Genomic DNA, 19736 nt, shown 5'->3' on the forward strand with positions numbered 1-19736 from the left:
CTTTATGTTTTACAACTCTTATAAATCTTTTAAGGCTCTAAAATCCCCGACCGCACAATTTATACACTTTTCTCATTGAGGCATTTACATGTTCTCACATTTCTCTCTTGTTTAAACTTTGACAATGTTCAAACCTTCATAAATTTTTATAAAATGGGTATATTACTGTAAAAAAATATGCAAAATTGCACTTTAAAAAAAAATCCGCGATACAGCGAGACCGCGAAAAGTGAACCGTGTTATAGCGAGGGAAGACTGTAGTGAAAAGACTATCCGAACTTCAGTTTGCGGGATTAATTCGAGGTAGACTTATGTACAAACTCCACTTTTGAGTTTGACTATGATAGGTTAATTCTGAATACAGCCACATTCTCAGTTATGTTTGTGTGCACCTCTACAAGCACATTTCAATTTTTTATTTATTTGTTTTTACTTTTTTTGTTGACTACCATTAAATATTTACCTTTTACTGAGTTGTACAGGCTATAGGTCACAAATTGGTGGAAATATTTTTTTAAATATTTATCTTGAAAGCATTTTCTTTCAACACAAAAATCTGTAATTTCAACAGGGGTGTGTAGTATTTTACTGGATCCAGAAAGAGTACACCACTGTGGAGCCTTTTCTGCTGGATGCGGAAGGAGGCCGCTGACCAAAATGGCTTCTACTCATACCGTCTTGGTCACATAACAGTGAGTAATTGCGCCTTTGCAGAGGTGTACTTACAAAATACTATAGACAAATGATTCTACTAATAGTCGTGACAGAGAGTTGGGGTGGGGGTGGGGGGTGGTTTTTTTTTGGGGGGGTCTTTGTGCTGGGTTAAAAAAAAAACCAATTAATTCATTAATTAATCTGTTTACGGGTGACGCTATAAGAGACTGGCTTTTGCCAGCCCGAACTACGGGCCTCTGGAAATCATTCAAATTTACCAAATTTGTGTCAAAATTATTAATCAGTTACAAATGTTTGCATTTTTCTGCCAGTGACATAACAGTGACAGGCAGAACAATTAAATGTTCTTCAATTAAAGAACTGGTAAATGGTACAATAATCCTGTGTATCCACCTGTTGAAATTCAACAGAATTAGTCATGGCTTCCTGCGAGCATATCAGCTAATTGTTCAATTACTGACCCATATTTCATGTTAGTAAATTTGTGGAAAAATGATGAGAATCATCATTGCCTCAATATACATATATTTTGTGACCTTTGTTTGATGTGCCAAGAGATTTTTCTTGTGTAAAACATTGTTTCTGCAGTGTATAGCACAGTATGAAACTTTACTTTGCCTTTTTAAGAAATTGTTTGGAGCATTGCTGTCATCAAGTATTCAAGCAAATACTAATTTTTTTTATTTGGAAAAAGAAATTAATTTAGATTTAATGTTGGGTTTGCAATGAGAGTATATTGAAAGTACTTGTTAACGAGACATCGCCGTAAAGTTCACACAGAATTACATTATAGCATTTGATTGTAGTGTAATGAACGAGTACCAATTTCATGTAAACATCAATTGAAAGACAATGATGCCTTTCGTGAGTAGAACAGTTTCAAGGTCCAATAACATTCTAAAAAGGGCCATATAACTTAACATACTGTAAAGGGTAATTTTGCAAACAGAATTATTTAAGATATGGAATGACCCATGACCTGAATTATGAATACGATTCATTGTTGGTTGAAAGAGAATCATGATACGAAGCAATGAAACGATCAAAGGCAGCCAAAGTAGCCAAGTTTGCAGTCTACCGAGAAGCAATTATACAGTACTGCAGATTTTACACATTTAAAGACAATTACAGCTGGAAGGGAATATATGCAGTACAAAGAGCTGGTGAAGGGAATGTTAGATGTTGTATTGTGAACACGGCTTTAAGATGAGTTACTACACACACAAAATAAGTCAAGAATGAAGTTTAACCAGAGATTGAGGTCCAATTGATTGATGGCAAAATCCGGCACGTTGTCGTCCTGCAGGTTTGTGACTGAATGATGAACATTAATATTATTAATACATTACTCACCCTGAGAAATGTATAAGCCTTCCCTGCAATGAGTCTCAAATGAATCTAGGTGCCATGGTACTGGTTCTCTTGAAATCCATGTATCCACATATTGAAAGTATACATTTAAAATAATTACTTACAAAATATGCCTTTATAACCATACATTTGCAATGACCATTTGGGGGCAATATAGTAGCCTATGTCAAAAATGCATATACACTTGCTGATGCATTGAGAGGCACTTGTTAGCAGAGGCAAGACTGTGAACATGGAAAATTTTGTTATGCCAACTTAAGTCTCCAAATACATGCCAATGTCGAGTTGGTAAGAATTTAATCACGCAACTCACTGTACCAATACTGTTTAAAATGTAAAGTAAAAAGCTGCAAAAACAAAAAAACATTTATGGTAGCATTATATTATTTGGTATAAGCGTCAGGTGTTTTTCCCCATTGTATTTTTTGTTAATGTACCAGTATATAAAATGATTGCCAACCAAAAACTGGCACAAGAATGGAGAAAGGAAAGAAGAGGAGAAGATCTTGTGGAAATTTTGCTGGGGCATTTGGCTGAAGATTTGACTAATAATAAAATGAAATTTTCTTTGCTTTTGAAAGGAATAAACTTTGAAGCATTGCAATCACAGTATATTTTTTAACCTTAAAAGCCTTTCCACAAAATTCCAAAGCAATCGTGTGTAGGTTGGTTTCTTTGGCTGTAAGGCCGTACAATGTCCGTTGGGGCACCACATCTGACCCTGAGGGTCCTTGTTGGCTGAGCAAACCTTCCTTTCAGCCTTTTGCACCTCCTTTTAAGGCCACTAGGAAAAGATGCACTGTTTTCATGAAGCAACTGTTGTGTCAGTCAGTGATGGCTTTCAGCTGACCTGTGAGGTCAAGCAGGAGATAGTCGTAGATTGTCCATAACTGATTGGACAGCAGATGAAGACAACAGGGCTCCAACTAAAGTCCGTCCAGCACGGTAGCAGACGCACCCCAGCATGCCCATCATAACACCTTTAACTACAGTGTGCAAAACCCAGCCAAACTGAGACGGGGGCGCAACACTGCAACAGAAGAGGAGAAATACAGTAAATTTTTCTCATATTCTAAAAGGTAAACAGATTGAAATGTGAGGCCAGAATTGAATAAGAGTCACATGTCGTGTCTTCTGTAGTTTCTGCAATGAGAGACAGATGTCTCGCTGCCACACAAAAATGCATTGTGCAAGCTAGTGGAATGTAATGCAATAATATGGGTATAATTTATTTTTGACAAATACACTGGAGTAAGTAATATGTTTGTTACATTAAAACTACTAGTACAATTAATCCAAAAAGTCACTTAAGTAAATGTAACAGTAAATATGAAAAAGTAAACATACCTCATAATTTCATTGATGTTGAGATGTTTATCCCAGTTTCTTTCAATGCCAGGCACATGACCCATTCCGACAACTCCCACCACAACAGCAGGCACTTCTACAAGAGCGTACGGTATGATGTCATTATACATAGAGGACACATTACTGAATAATAAATGAATGATATTGGAATACTATTGTTACTTAAGTCTCATCAATAAATGTTATTTAAGTATTTTAGTCCAATCAAAGAGATGTAATTTGATGATGAAATATTTCTGAGACGATAGATGCAAACTAAAACAAAGGAAACAACTCTTCATTTTGGAAAAATAAAGTGTGGCTTTACATAGACCTTGCACAACAGTGCTGGATAAAAAAAAATAAAAATAAAAACGATTCACCATTCACTGTAAAACAGTGTGAAACATCATACATCATAACATCGCATTACATCATAACCGAACTGAAAAATATGAAGTATGATTTATTATTATTATTATTATTTATTACATAATCAATAAAGTGTTTGCATGGCAAGTGTGAGCATGAGTGAGTTTCTCCATGGGGCCATGTGAGCTTTGTAACGAGTGAGATTTACATTTACGTTTCATCTGTATTAGAGACACTGTAACAGGGCAGATAAACCAGGCGCCACCAAATGTCCCCCGCTAGCTCTCACTCATTCAGTACACATACACACACTTTTACATCCAATATAACTATTGCATAGCAACCACTGACAGGATAAAGCCATTAACATGACATCACGAGTAGCCCTGGCTGCAGTGCACTTCGAGGCATGGCTCAACATGGGGTGGACATCAACGTTTGACTCCACCCACATGGATTTTAATGCTGCATTTGAGAATGGTGGGAAGTTGGAGATATCCCACCTGGATTCTCCCAGTTCCGACCTCAAAGCATTCGAGGAAAATGTAAACAACAAAGATGGCTGATTCTCATAAATGATTGTTCTGGTTAATGCAGTCAGTCCAAATCACATTGGGTAGTATGTTAAGTTACTTATGTTGTACAATATAACTGAATTAATGCTAAAATAAAGAAATTTAGAATCACATAAATCATGTTTTGCCATTTAAGGCAAACCACGTATTTAATGATGTGGTGTCTCATGACGTCACATTTATTGTTTTATTTTTTTAACACTTTATGGAGTATCAAAATAACAAATATTCAACCAGTCAGTCGGGGTAGCGCTAACTAAACAGTTTGACGGAAGTGGTCGAAACGGTTTTGATGTCCGTTCTTAGTCGTTGAGCCACAGAAACACATCCAGTGTCTTCTGGGGCATTGAGAAAGGGAGAGACAATGTTGGTTCTAAGTGTCTGACTCTGGGCCATTGGGTTCAAAAGACGTCCTTCACATAGAAATTAGTAGGATGGATGCAGTACCACGTGTTCCCAGCAGATGGTGCACTCCCTGGATGGTTGAGGTTAATATTTGGGTTTTGGTCAGTTTGTCACTTTCAACATTTAAAAAAAAAAAAAAAAAGTGTTAAAACAGTAAGTGTGCTGTCATAAATCATTAAAGCTTCCAAAGCAATAGTTTAATTAAAAAAAAATAAAATACAAATAATAATAATAATAATAATAATAATAATAATAATAATAATAATAATAAGAAGAAGAAGAAGAAGAAGAAGAAGAAGAAGAAGAATAAGAAGAAGAATAAGAAGAAGAAGAAGAATAAGAAGAAGAATAAGAAGAAGAAGAAGAATAAGAAGAAGAATAAGAAGAAGAAGAAGAAGAAGAAGAAGAAGATAGAGGTCAAGAATTCGTGCAACTGGAGTAAAAAATTTCAGATTTCCGTCCACTCCACATTGAGCCACACTTCAAAATGCACTGGGCTTCAAGGTACTTTTGTAAGTACACACTGCATGGGCTTTCTACACAGTCATGCTCATTACACAGTGTAACACCTACTCTGGGCATTAGGGGGAGCCTCCACACAGCATGCAGCCTGACGCAGTGTGTGCGTGAGGTAGATGTCTCTCTCAGCCACGATAGTCTGGTGAAGAGCTGGAAATTCTCCAATCATCTCCGACATGGTCTGTTCCAGCAGGTCCTTCTGTTTACATTTCTCGACATCCTCTTTGCTGAAATGTGGCACCATGTGCAGCATGATGAGTTCAGTGTCACATACTAACGATAGTTTTCTTGAACATGTACAGTTTTGTGGTTCTTGTAGCATTCAGTTCCAAAAAAATGAGGAACTGGAAGTAATAAGATGGGCTTGATAAAATCCCTACAACCTTTCAAAAATTGTTTCTGCACACATTTAAACTGCGCTTACAATCTTCAACTAAAATAGCTTCAAGAAGTATACTATATAAGGCCCCTAAAAAAGTATTATCGTACTATGCAAAACCTAACTACGCTTCATTCTTCATTCAGAGCTATGTGATCTATGTGTTGCAATATGTCACGTTACATTCAGGGAAGAATTGTTAACCATTTCACGCAAAAGTTGATTGGTTTTAATAAACGGTGCATTGCTTTAAACTATGTGTTGAAAAAGTAACTAGTTAAGGGGGAAATGCACAAGTACTTTTATGTATGTGATATAACACCAAATCAACGACGACGAAATCTTGCATCTCTCTCTATTATTTCTAAATTTTAAAAAGTGAACAGTGTGCAATGCACCTGATTGGGTCAGAAAGGAAGCAAAGACCCCAGGCGAGACGGGCCTTCTGCCACAGGCTGAGAGCAGCAATTGCCCTCTTGAAGGTCACAGGGATGGGCCTGTCTCCAAGATGAAACTTACAGAATGGCACACGCCGAGCCTGTGTTTATTTAGAAGAAGGGGGAAAAAAAAACACAAGATGCATTACCAGGGGGATCAAAATCAAAACTGTTTCGTGTGGTATAGTGACAATCTTTTCACCTCTTTGAAGGCTTCCCTGAACTCCCCACCAGGAGCCATGCCGAGCTGCTCGGTGATGTGAGCGGAAACTTTGAGCAGGAGAATCTGCATCAGGCCAGACATCACACCATTCTGACAAACCCAGAGGAACAAACTCAAGTGATATGCCTTCTTCAGCTGACAGCACATTTGCAAAAGCTGTTTTTGCAGAAATTGCATTGCATGTGTGTGAATACTGCATTTGTACTAGTACTGTACCTTGATTAGTGTATGCAGTACACATTTATCATTGTGTTCTTTGTTTTTATAACGCTAAACCCTGATGTGGCTTGGGAATTGTAATTGCTATATAATTAATACAAAAATCATACGAAGGCAACAGTCCTAACTGCCAAAGAATTCTGCCTAGACGAGCACTCTGACATCAAGGAATGCATATTTTTGCGTGTTCTTTTCTTGCCAAACAGCTGTAAATTGCAAAAACGTGACATGAAAATAAGAAAAGGCACGTTTTGTATTTACAAATTTGTGTTGTCATTGAATAAAACTATACAACTTGTGGGAAAATGGCCTATAAGCGTTATGGATTATCTTTTGCTCACCTGTTTGATAGCCTGCTGGACTTTTTCAATGTTGATCTCTTTGGCTTCCCTCAGCAATGTGTTCTCATCCATCTTCAGCATGGATACCCTGTACTGGCACAACTCCACCACAACCACATCTGGTTGCACAGCACGGATCGTCTGCAGTAGTGTACAAAAGAGCAAGAAACAATACAGACAGAACAAAAAAAAAGAATATAAATGGTTACTGACACAGGAAATTAATACAGTACACAAATCAGGGAAAATGATGGCTTGCAAATTCTCAAAGTGAAACAGGCTCACCGAAGCCACATCTCTTTTGCTGCTGTCACTAAAGTGGGCAGTGCCCACTAAGTACAGAAGGCTGCCATCAGGGGAAATGAGACGTGTCACCGTCTCTGGTAGTTCAGGTGATGACTGGCGACGCTGGGCTCTATATTGCCAAAGTAGTTCCATTGCTTCACTGTCAGCTGGAAAAAGATGACTGACAGTTAACAGAAAGCTTGAATGTCTCATCATATGATGATGTTCATTTTTGATTTTTTCACTACCCTCATTAAATCCTCAAGTGGACTTTTGGATGATGAATAAATACCATTTTCAGTCAAACCTTCGGGATGCTAAAATAACCTTGAAATAAAATGTACAATTAAATGTATCTCTACAGTCCACACCTTATAAAATGTCCTCCAGCTAAGATTTGCAAACAGATTCCGAAGCTGAACATGCTAATCGTTTGTTTCGTCAAAATTGGCTTGTTTTTTCAACCTCAGTGGACAATCAATCAGCTTTTTATATTTTCTGGTTCAGACCAACAGACGACAAATTTGTAAGGGAGGTTAAAAAGTCAAATCTTACAAAGTCCTGGAGGACGAGGTGGTAGTGCCTCTTCTGAAGGATCCTCCGGTGGTCCTATAGACTCGTCCTGTGACAATTAGGAGAAAGATTAAATCTAGATAGTCACAGGTCTTTCCAGTTTGACAGCAAGTGTGCGTGCGTGCGCGTGGCTTTTAAGAAAATAATCAAACACGATTAGTATAATAGTTCCGTTTTAAATGGTTAACACTTTATGATGCATAATGTTAGCATGTGGCATATAAAAACACACACATGTACACAAACCTCAGAATTGGTGTCTTGGTCCATACTCGAAACTCTCCAGGCTGCCCGTGACAAGCCAGCAAAATTAAATTTAACAGCAAACTGTAAAAGTTGAGATGTGTCAGGAGTGTGAGTCAAGTCTGCCTGCTGACGTCGCGTTACAGCAACGTTGACGTGTGTACACAGCGAACAGCCTTTGGGTTCTTTCGCAATATTACCAAAAGGTAATTTACTGAAGTAATGGCGGTCACGCTAAGGACATCATCAGCTCAAAACGCGAAGATAGCAGAAGGAACTAATGCAGTAAGCTAGCTAAACACTCGAGCATAATCTCGGTTTCAGTAGAAGAATGGTGATACTCATACTGACGCTAACAACAGCTGGTGTGCTAGCAAGTTCAAAATGTTAAGTTATTATACGATAATGGACGAGTATTTTAAAAAAGACATTACCAATACAATCATTATTACTAGAAGACACATTTGCTATACAAAATTCACTTACTGAACAAATCAGGCGTCAGTTGCCACCACTTTCGTAGCAGTGCCTGTTTTGTCGTGCGCAATGCATTATGGGCAATGTAGTTATTTATGGATCACCAATATGCGACTCGTATTCAATGATTTTAATTTATTTTCATTCCTAGAAATTTACAGTTACCAATATGATTATTTATCCACAGACACTAGCGTTAACACCTGCCGTATAATTAATTCCGTACCACAGTCCTAACGTAAATTGTACACATGGCAGCGTGAGGCTTTTGAACTCTTGAACTTTTGAAATTCGTGCGACAGGTCTTGTTAATTAAAGTGCTTTTCGATTCGTATTATCCGATGTTATTGACAAAACTGACTCACTTCACATAAGTTTTAATGAGCTAAACGTAAGACTTTGTCTCCAATAATAGATGTCATATGTCATACTCCCGTTCTTATGATAAACGTGTATTCTGTGAGGCTTTTATTTATTTATTTATTTATTTATTTGTTTGTTTGTTTGTTTGTTTGTTTAGTTTTCCTCGTTGTAATTGATGTAAAGTGCTAATGTAGGCGTACTGGTACTTTACTATACTACAAATTACAAGTGAAACTTTCATTATTCTTTTCTGTCCCTTTCCTCTCTATTCCTTGGTCTTGGTGGTGATATGGTGGGTGAGTGATGTGAAAAAGGTTGCATCGAAGAAACAAATTTAGAAGACATGTACAGTACACTATGAGTTTCTATTTTCCCCCGTTTCATATCAGTCCTGCCTGGAGGAAGCAAACAAATGTACCAGTGACCCATCTGATCTACATCCACCGTTTCAGTAATTCATTTGAAATACACCCACAAAACCCAACTTCTGAGGACGTGTTGCATCAATAACTTCACATATTAAGTTCCTCTGAAAATCATGTGTTGTGCAATTGGCTCGTTTGCTGTCCCTCAATACATGATCTATCATTTATGCCGTGCAAATATACTCAAGTGTTCAAAAGCAATCCTTACTTGTGAAGAAATGTCAGTGACAAAGCCATGATGCACTTTACAGCTTCACAATTCACAAGCACATCATCATCTAATACAGTGCCTATGCATGGTTAAGGTATAACCTACTGTAACAAATGATGTGGTAAGCGCAGACATTATTGCCACAAATATATTGTGATCTTTTGCATATTTACTTCTGCAGATCGAAGATTGTATTGCGTGAACTACCTGTCTACTTGGCTATCGTTGTAAAGGGAAAAAGCGATATATGAATTTAACATTTTTTTAAAGACACAATGCAGTCTCCTTTGCACACACTGCATGTGTTTTAAGAAAAATCACTCACCCTTTATAGTCATTCATCCAATCATTCTGTTTCACCCCTGCTCTGTAGCACCCTGTTGAATTTGATCACTGCTGGTTTCATTAGTGGGTGATGAATTGTACACAGTCATCCTGAGATATGAATGCGACATCGGTTCTTATAGTAAGACTGCTTAATATCGCCATATACAACAACTTGTCTCAAAGTCAGTTCTATAGTACAGTACTACCACACTCAAATGAGCCAGCATAAAAAAAAAAAAAGTGTGTGACTTCATGAGAGAAGACATGATAGACGTAGTGGTCATGTGTGCCGAGAACAGTGTTGACTAGAACTGAATCATGAAGGAAATCCATCTCTTCCTTTAACATTCCCCTGCAGCAATGAGTTCCCCGGGTCTCCCTGCCAGCCTGTCTCTCCGGTTTTCCTCATCCTCTTCTTCCTCAAAGAGAGTATGATGAAGACTCAGCAGCTGGTGTGTAGGGGCTCTGGTGAGTGTTGGTGGCTGAGCCTCAAGATTCTCCACCTGTGTGATGGGCTCCATGGGAGGGGGAGAGGGTTTGGGACTGAGGGGATCCTCACTCGATGGTGGGTTGGGGCTACCACCATTTACGTATGTGCTAGTAGGCAGGGTCACCGTTGAAAAGGCAGTCGTGGTAGATTCTGGAGAGCAAACCTTGTTCTCTGGAAAACATATGCAATATAGTGTTAAGCATAAAAGAACTCCGCTCTCAAATCTAAAAAAAAATGTTGACCAGCAATTTATTGTTTGTACAATAGTAACCAAATTCATTATTGTACTGTAGTGAACATTTTTACAACCCTTATCCTGTAAATGGTATTGATCAAAGGCCATCTCAAATGACTTAGTACCAATGGGAGACTTCACACAGGGTATTTGTAAATGGGACACTGAGTGGGGATTAATCCCACGACAGCAGGTAAATTAATGTCAGATACATTTTCTATACTGCTTTCATAATTGTAACATTCCTGTGCTGTCCAGCTACACCTGGGTTTCAAACACCTACAGACACCGTCTCACTAGTTGAGAGTCAAATTCACTAACTGCTAGGAATGTAACGATAACGACATATCGTGATATCGCAATATTAAAACTGTCACAATATATCGTCGTCATCATGTCATGATATTGAAAGCAGGCCAGGTTGAGCTCCATTTATGCAGTTCTCGCACCCTCTGGTGGATAGTTTTTTAGTGCAGTTTAATTTTAATTTTCATGTTTTGGCCGTTCTATGTTTAAAATCCACGCTAATGATTAGATGAAGGGGAACGTATATGCTTGTGAGCTGAGTCAATATGTGGAGGAAATCAATGTGTGCATGAGCAAGTAAATGCCAAATGATATTAAAGATTGTAGGTCGTTTATATGCATATGCGTTATGTACAAAGCACTTATTTATTTATTTATTTATTTATTTTTTTTGTATGAGCTTCTTTTTTTTTGTACAATATTGTGACCTTTATATCATCAACCTCCCCACAATAGCGTGATAATATCGTATCGTGATGTTTGGACATCGTTACAACCCTACCAACTGCCTGTGTTACACGTAAATGACAATCCCTATTAATTACTTCTATGTTGACTAGTACATCAAACTTCTTGTAATTGTACTGTCCTAGCGTTTGCAAACAAAAGTTGTCCAGGCCTGTCATGAGAGTGCGGGTTTAAGAGTCTTACTTTTCACATCCTGAAATTATAGCTACGCTGCGGATATAGTATATTCTGTTATCTGAAGAAAGTGACTTGAAGAATCTTACCTGTAATTGCACTAGAAACATGAACAATAGTGTGCGTGCCTTCAAGGTATACAGTATCCATGTTGTGCTCTGAGGGAAGAGGGTCTGTGTTCGTGATCTCCACTTTTGGTTTACGAATGGTCAGCATGTATGGGTGAACATCCAGGGAGAAGTTGCGAGTGTGCTTTTTCTCAATCCCACTCAAATCTACAAGGACATGAAGACATTGATAAGATCTTAAAACGTTGTACTCAGGGATAGCGCATTTCAATGATCTTTCTCCTTCTGTTCTATAGATAAACTAGGCTGATGTGATTCACTCTCAGAAGCCCTTTTAATCTCTTGAAGTAGGAAACTAATCTCAGAGTGGGATGCATAGAGAAGGGAACTCCGAGCCCAAAGTAAGGATATAGGACAGGAGCTGAGGTTGTAATCTGAACTGTTATACTGTTGTGACGAGATTTGGAATTGACCGATGTAATGGAGTTAAATAGACAGATGTAATGGACGCTAAACACTTTGACTGTTTGTTTTTGTCACCAGACACTGTGGCTCATGGTTTCTGTTCCGCTAATGTATTACTAGCCACTCAGCATTTTCACCAAACAGAATTTCAGATGATTGAAATTTATGTTGGTGCTGAGGGGGAAGCAAATGTGGTGTTGAGTGAAGGTCTAGGTCTGAAAACCACTGCCTGCCGTTGGACTCTACACTCCAAATTTTTAATTTGTATGAAAATATCCATGTATCCATTTTCTATAACACTTTTCCTCCTTAGGGTCACAGGTGAGCCTAGATGCTTTGGGAAGGAGGTGGAGTACACCTTGGACCAATCCGCAGTCAAACACAAGGCACATATAGACAAACACTCACATTCACACCTTTGGAAAACCTGGAGACTTGAATGAGCATAGCATGAATGTTTTTGGAATATGGGTGGAAGCAAGAGTATTCACAAGACAAGCACAAGGAGAACATGCAACCTCCACACAGGTGAGCCCAAGCTGTGAATTAAACCCAGAACTTCTCAACTGTAACGCATACTTGCTACCCACTACCCTACCGTACTACCCTTTATGAAAATAGGAATGTAAAACATTTGAAGAAAGTTGAAAAACCTTTTGTTGCAGGATACTGTGTGCTCTTGCTATCCAGAAGTGGTGCAATGAAACTGTCTGCTACCGTCTTTCGTCTGAGCGGTTTGGGTTTTTCAGGCTTGGCGTTATTTTCCAAACGTGTCAGAGTAAGAGGTTCCTTCACAGAAGAAAAATAACAGTCACAATTTACATCATATAGCAATGTTTAAAGCAGTGTTGACGCTGCTTTGTTAAGTATTTGTGAACTACTGTCAATGTTTCTCAGTGTTATTAACCATGCAATTCCCAACTTACTTTAAAAGACTGCGGAAGAGGATTGGAGGTTGGGATCCATTTAATCTTCTTGCGGGGTCGTTTGATGACAAGCGGCTCCGTAGGCATATCTCCCACTCCAAGATCAGAGGGATCCATGTTTGGATCTATTGTTTGGATCCCAGAGTCCCTCACTGTGGGTGTTGCATCATGGTTGGACTGTGCAAGAGCAGCCAACAGCTGCCGGACCACATTATCATACATGAGGTCGCTCTCATTGGTGATGAAGTCCAGCCTGTTGAGGGACTTAATGTGGTCTCTGTTCTCATTACAAAACATGGCCAGGATGTTGATGTCACAAAACTGAGACTTCTGCCAACGACGTCGTGTCTTGATACCCACTTTATGCAACTTGTCAAATACAAAGTTGGACTTTCGCACCACAAATAAATGCAGCAAATTAAGCAGGATAATAAGGTTCATGGTGCAGAGCAGTGCGATATCGACTGCAGCCATGATTCGCTGCAGCTGCACAGCAGGCAGCTTACAGTTGACCCGAAGCTTGAGCTCTGAATAGCTGCTGATGTCCGGGAGCTCGCCAAGAGCACAGGTAAATTCATTCTGTCTTTGTCGGGCATAGTAGGCGCTAAGGTAGGAAATGGGGATTGAGCTGAGGCAGATAATAGCCAGATGGCGTGCCAAGTAAATCTTTGCCAAAAAGTTACTTTGGCCTCGTCTTTCTAAATATTTCTCAAAGAGGTTTTGCTCGGGACTCTTCTCTTTCTCTGCATTCTCTATGATCTCTCTCCTCTCCCGCTCAGTGATGCCGGGTCCTTTGGATTGAATCTGCTTTTCAATCTTTGGGGCACGGCCCTCAGCAGCTCGATGATAACAGTTATCAATCTCTTGAAGCAGGAAATTAAGTTCTGACGTGAGCCGAGTAGAGGCAAGAAACTCCCAGCCCAGAGCGGGGATGTACATGATACCGGCAAAGGCCAGAAGGGCGTAAGGTAGAAACTTGTGCTCAAATAGTGAAGGCCAGAGGTGAGACTCCACACCAGGTGTAGCATCACGCAGCTCCGTCCAGCAGTAGCCTCTTGCGTACAGTGCCTGGTCTCGGGTGAAGTTGTGTGGTGTGTAACAGTATATGGATTCCTCTGAGGATAGAAAACCACATAAGCAACACTTAAAAATTGTGTCCAATAACTGAGATTCACTGTATTTCTACTTTTATTTGACTGTATCCATCCATCTATACCACTTGTCCTTCTTAGGGTCCCAGCTGACTTTCGGCAAGACCCTGGACTGGTCACCAAGCAATCCGAGTATTTTACTATATGTAATTTAAATGTGTGAAGTGTAATTTCGTCACAGATGTCATCACTCCAGAGGGTACATATTTCACAGTGCTTGTCTTTATGCATGTAAAAATGTAATCTTATTTGAACTTGTTCTCAAATACCTCCAATGCATCGTCAAAATGTGAGTTACAGTAATACTGTATGTCAGTATTGAACATGGAGGCGGAACAGATGACACCAAAACAGCTGTCTATCACCTACCCATTCACCTGTCTGTTTTTGTTACAGTTTCTTTTTCATCTATCTTGCAGTTGCTTTTTCATCTATCTATATGCAAGTGATGCATTACATACATACATACATACATACATTTTCTTAACCGCTTGTTCCTCACAAGGGTCACAGGGGTGCTGGAGACTATCCCAGCTGGCTTCGGGCAGTAGGCGGGGTACACCCTGAACTGGTTGCCAGCCAATCGCAGGGCACACAGAGATGAACAATCATCCACACACACAAGCACACTTAGGGACAATTCGAGTGAGGGCGGGCTCAATTAACCTGCCATGCATGTCTTTGGAATGTGGGAGTTGACCGAAGTACCCGGAGAAGACCCACGCAGGCACGGGGAGAACATGCAAACTCCACCCAGGAAGGCCGGAGCCCGGACTCGATCTTGCTCAGTACTGGGAGACTGACGTGCTCACTACTCAGCCAACATGTTGCCATATATATACATATATATACACAAATATATTCACACTGAGTAGGTACATTTGGAAGTGTACCGTGATATTTTTTTCAATACGAAATTAGTTCCTTGGCTCAACAAATGAGGAATCACTGTTCTACAAAGCCCATCCCTGTTGACTTTGGCCAATTGACCTTACTGTGGCACGCCGCTCCCCACCCACATTACGTGACACGTACCTGGCTCCGACATTGTTCGGGCAAGATTAGCGAAACACCATGGCGCTGTAATGAAAAAGTTGTCAGATCTTCCTTGTGATTTCTCGGTCAGGTGTTTTCAGGACGCCAATATTTCTCTTCGAAGCAAGCAAAGGGGGCTTTAAATTTTTTAGTTAAGGGTATCTTCAATCCCTCAACATGTAATTTTGCCAAAAAAACAAAAGGAAATACGTATCGTAATGAAAAGACTGAGTCGCCTCACTCACATTCGACCGATTGTCGGCAAAACCGAAGTTTTTGGACATTAATCCTGTCAAGCAAGGTCAGAATGAATTTATATTACCTCATACTTTCAATGTTTTGTTGGCATTTATAGTAAATAGTAAGTCAACAAACGTGTGGACAGTTCGCTACCTGGAACTAGCGTTAGCCTTTGGCTAAAAACATTAATGGAGAACACTACCTTAGCGCAGACGTAGTGGTTTCTACTCAGTTTGGAGGCATTCAACTGGTCATGTGTGCAAAGTTTGTTCTGTTGGCATTTATATAAATAGTCAATAAACATGTGGACGGTTAGCTACCCGGAGCTATCGTTAGCCTTTGGCTAAAAACTGCAGACGTAGTAGTTTCTGGTCATTTTGGAGGGATTCGACTGGTCGTGTGTGGGATCACAACAGTTTGAGTGCAGACATTTTTCGTAATTTGAGGGTTTAATTAAGGAAGGGAATAAACCGGACGGTCTCTCGTGTCTCCCTTACACAAGCCGTGACTACAGCAGGACGCCGGTTAGTCAATCAGGAAACGGCTATCACTCTTACACAAGCCATGACTACAGCGTTTAACCATTTTATTGATTTTTTTTTCTTGGATTTGAGCAACCATGCAATGCACTACCGGGAGCGAGATTGCTTTTGTTTGTCCACAGCAAAACGTATGTGTTGTCACAGACATCTTGCGTCTTGATTGGTTTACTAGGTCATGCGGGCGTGGTTTACGGTAAGGTCAATTGGTGTAATTATTACACCACGCTGGTCACCAATCACTGGGTGACTGTGAAATAACCGAAAGAAGCCAGAGAATGGTGAGAAAATAAACTCTAAACAAGAATGCTTGAGCCAAGATCTGAAAGCAGAACCTCTTGACTGTGTAGCAGATGTGCGTGCTGCCTCATGTCAAGCCAAATTAATAGAAATGATGTTGCCCAAAGGCATTACGACAAAAACTCACCCAAGGTAGTCTATAATATCTAGCATGTTTTCTTCAAGAAGCCTAACTCAGCAGTGAGAAAACATCACTGCTATCCATAACATTCAGTCTTGCTCCACAATGAAATGTTCCTCTCTGGCTTAGAAGTCCAAATCCAAATTCATGTTTTGTTACAAAGTTTACCTTAAATATGCAAAGTAGTTCGTAACACGCTCACCTGCAAAGTTCCTGGTGAAGACGAGGGTGACCAGCAGGATGGGGATGATCACCGTCCCTATCGTAACAACGCGATCAAAGGGCAGCTCCAGTTTGAGCTGCACCATTAGACTGGCCAGCGCGCCGCCCCTTTCATCTTGCGACGAGCCCGGCAGGATGAGCTCCTTCAGTTTCTCACCAGCTAGTAGAGCTGTAGCCATGTCTAAGTTTTGGTCAAGGATGTTCTGCATCTGGGAAAGAAATGACACACACTACAAGCCCGTCTTGGTTCGAGGGGCGACCGCACTGTTGCATGTGGGCTTAAATAACACAGTCTGGTGCACACCCACACAACAATCGGTGGGCAACTTGAGCCTCAGTCGCCATTTGAAGGGCAAGGATCGGTTCCCGTTGCGTCTTTCTTGCTTTATCTCAAAATGTGATTTTGCTGCTTCTCAGAGCAGTTCCATGTTAACGTCAATTTCCAGGAGCACACTATTTTCTCTGCCTTTTCAGCTTACATCTCTTCATTTTGTTGTAGCGCCACAGCCCTTGCTTCAGTTCACACTGTGTGAGTGTAGGCCTAGTTTAGGATTTGTCCTTGAGATCCTGAGGGAGCTGGTAAAGAGACACCTTCCTCGCCGTCTTCCTGAAAGACAACAAGAAAACAAAACAAGCATGGGCTTTTCATGCGAGTTTCAAATGACAGGAAAAAAAACAGAATAACAGAGCTAACATCTCACAAATATGTCATGAAGTACCTCCACAAGAAATACTGCTGTTTTAAGCGAGGTTTGAACTAGAGCATAGGTGTCAAACTGCAGTCCTCGAGGGCCGCAATCCTGCAGGTTTTGGAGGTTTGCTACTTTCAACACAGCTGATTCATATTTAAGCTCATCAGCAAGCTCTGCAGGAGCCTGATAATTATCCTGATAATTGAATCAGGTGCGTTGGAGTAGAGAAACCTCGAAAACATGCAGGACTCTGGCCCTCGAGGACCGGATCTTGACAAATGTGAACTAGAGCAAGTACTGTATTAGCCAACATGGTAGTTTGGGGCAACTTGTCTCAGCCATTTGGGGGTTTGTTGTCACATATGCAAAGTATGCCCACATGTCAGGACTGGTTTAAGTTTCATGATGAACCATCCATCCGTGAACCGAAATGCTTATTATTATTATTATTATTATTTTTAAATACAATCTAAATTCTAATCTCAAATTTCCAGTTTAAGGGAAACAAAATGGCCATTTGAGGCTGAGAGCTATGACCTGCATACCAGCAGTTCCTAAAAACTTTAATCTATTTCATAATATTTTATGATAAAGTTTGCTCAATGACTATAGTAAATTTCCAAGATCAATGATCAACGTTTTCCCCGGCTGTAAAAAAAAAAATAACAAAAAAAACAACAACAAAAAACAGTTGCTTTATTAGTTGCAAAATCCAGTGTGACATCTTACCCCATAGTGTGTGACAACTTAGCCATTGGTGGGACAACATGCCACATGTTCACTCCCTTTATTTTATGGATTATAACTCTGTACTGACACAAAGTATGAACATAAAGACAAAATATACCTAAGACTTTTGTCTTTCATCTCATATACATTTTGTTTATATTTGATGTATTGATTCCAAGAAATATATAAAAGTATAAAAAGAGGTACAACTAGCCCCGGTCTCCCCTACTATATAAGAATACGCTTACATAAAAGGGATACAGTAAATCATCTGTAAAGAAAAACAAGCCAAAAATCAGAACTAAAATACGGTTTTCCAACATGTACAGTATTGTCACAAATAATGTGTCAGACCACTTTGCTACCATATTGGACGCCTACTGCTCATGTGCTCTACAAAACATGTGAGATGAATTTTAGCATTTGCGATGACTTGACTCTTTCTGAGCATGTCTATTCATGCATACATGATGTTCATGCATTTTTTAAACTGCTGCAGACTCTCTTGAAGGTTGTGTGCATGCGCCTTGTGTGGCAGGCAGCCTGTCCTTGTCCACCTGTCGTGCCCTCTCACTTTCCTCCTTTTATGCAAAATGAGCTCGTGTGAAGCCGATCCCATTTGTCTTTGCAGGGATGGAAAATGTCTTGAATGGCTCAGAGATGAGAAGCTTGGGACTCTCCCCTGCATAGTTCTGCGGTGACGTCCACTTTGCCAAAATAACTTTTTCCCACACGTTAATAAATGCTGTGTGAGGTGGAGGTTGAAGAAGCCAAGTAATAACTTTGTTTAATTTCAATTTAAAGGGGCAGCATGGCATTTTAATCACTGGTGTCTTCAAGTCATTTGGCTCCAGCCCGTTCAGACAGATTGTGTCTCACAATTGGATGACACTTTTCATTTTTAGACAGGGAAATCCCTCAATTCTGTCCTCCTTCTGGATGTTCAACTACTTCACTCAAATGACAAGCAAATTGTTTCATTCAGTGGAGTACGACTATGAGCAAGGAAAGAGGAACTTTAAGTCCACATGGCAATGACACTTGTACTCAGGGTAACACACTGGCAAAATGCAACGGTCATGTGGATCCAAACGTACATTTACTGTAATTGGGTAAACATCATGATGTCCTTATTAGCTGATGATGTGGCTTAGATGCATCTCAGTACATGACAGGTCCGGGTGAAATAAATGCATATATAGAGCAATGCAGCTACAAAACATAAAAGTGCACCAACTAGCTGCGTGTGTGTGCGTGTATGAGTGTGTGTAATCCCTTTGTGAGCATGTGAGGAGCTGCTTCCGCGCGCGCGCTGTCAAGATGCTCAACACATGATGCTACAATGTAACAAAAACATCGCGCCCAATTTGTGCATGTCAGTACATGTGGGTGAAGAGTTAAATAGATCAAATTCACCCACCTTGTCTGGAAGCATCTCTCAGCAGGGTTAATAATCTGCAGTGCGGGCGAGCAGTTTACAGCATGTAGCCGCGCACACCGGTTTGTTCCGCCTTTACCCCCCAATCCACCCCCGCCCCTTCCTACCTCCAGTAACCCCCCCTCCCGTCAACTACACTCTCCTCTCCAGTCTCCATCTCCTTGTCTCATCTCACATTAACATTCTGTAGCTCATCACACAACAAGCTGGCGGACCTAATGGCGCTGGTAAGGAAGTGAATTGTGAGGGGTGGTGCCAATTGATGATCAATTCCCAAATTACAATGACCAATTTCCTTTTGCGGTTGCCCATATTTCCGGCTTTCCACGTTCATTGTGGTCACATTCAGATCCGATGCGTCTACGCTAAC

General features: G+C 40.2%; 2 protein-coding genes across 2 annotated transcripts; both read right to left on the minus strand.

Moving 5' to 3' along the window:
• Positions 1 to 2642: 2642 nt before the first annotated feature.
• On the minus strand, positions 2643 to 8526 carry trabd (TraB domain containing). The gene is made up of 10 exons (XM_077516682.1): positions 8451 to 8526; positions 7968 to 8048; positions 7704 to 7770; positions 7149 to 7315; positions 6864 to 7004; positions 6283 to 6393; positions 6042 to 6181; positions 5319 to 5491; positions 3394 to 3490; positions 2643 to 3076 (listed from the first exon to the last, which is right to left on the minus strand). The coding sequence occupies exons 2-10, from the start codon at positions 7989 to 7991 to the stop codon at positions 2905 to 2907; spliced, it is 1092 nt and encodes a 363-aa protein (XP_077372808.1). The 5' UTR covers positions 7992 to 8048; positions 8451 to 8526; the 3' UTR covers positions 2643 to 2904.
• A 70-nt stretch (positions 8527 to 8596) lies between these two features.
• On the minus strand, positions 8597 to 19445 carry panx2 (pannexin 2). The gene is made up of 6 exons (XM_077516656.1): positions 19349 to 19445; positions 16488 to 17114; positions 12900 to 14014; positions 12627 to 12762; positions 11530 to 11715; positions 8597 to 10428 (listed from the first exon to the last, which is right to left on the minus strand). Exons 2-6 carry the CDS (start codon positions 16714 to 16716, stop codon positions 10109 to 10111), a joined length of 1986 nt encoding a protein of 661 aa, XP_077372782.1. The 5' UTR covers positions 16717 to 17114; positions 19349 to 19445; the 3' UTR covers positions 8597 to 10108.
• Positions 19446 to 19736: the final 291 nt, after the last annotated feature.

This window comes from Festucalex cinctus, chromosome 3 (assembly GCF_051991245.1).
Source record: "Festucalex cinctus isolate MCC-2025b chromosome 3, RoL_Fcin_1.0, whole genome shotgun sequence".
NCBI classification, from domain to species: Eukaryota; Metazoa; Chordata; class Actinopteri; order Syngnathiformes; family Syngnathidae; genus Festucalex; species Festucalex cinctus.

Bases quoted from the DNA above. Each gene is read 5' to 3' on its own strand.
- trabd (XM_077516682.1), bottom strand. From the start codon at position 7,991: ATGGACCAAGACACCAATTCTGAG. The intron at 7,771-7,967 runs GTTTGTGTACAT...TAATTGTCACAG, and splicing joins ACCAAGACACCAATTCTGAG to GACGAGTCTATAGGACCACC. The intron at 3,077-3,393 runs GTATGTTTACTT...CTTCTGTTGCAG, and splicing joins AACATCAATGAAATTATGAG to TGTTGCGCCCCCGTCTCAGT.
- panx2 (XM_077516656.1), bottom strand. From the start codon at position 16,716: ATGCAGAACATCCTTGACCAAAACTTAGACATGGCTACAGCTCTACTA. The intron at 12,763-12,899 runs GTAAGTTGGGAA...TCTTCTGTGAAG, and splicing joins CTCTTCCGCAGTCTTTTAAA to GAACCTCTTACTCTGACACG. The intron at 11,716-12,626 runs GTTTTTCAACTT...ATGTCCTTGTAG, and splicing joins ACAGTATCCTGCAACAAAAG to ATTTGAGTGGGATTGAGAAA.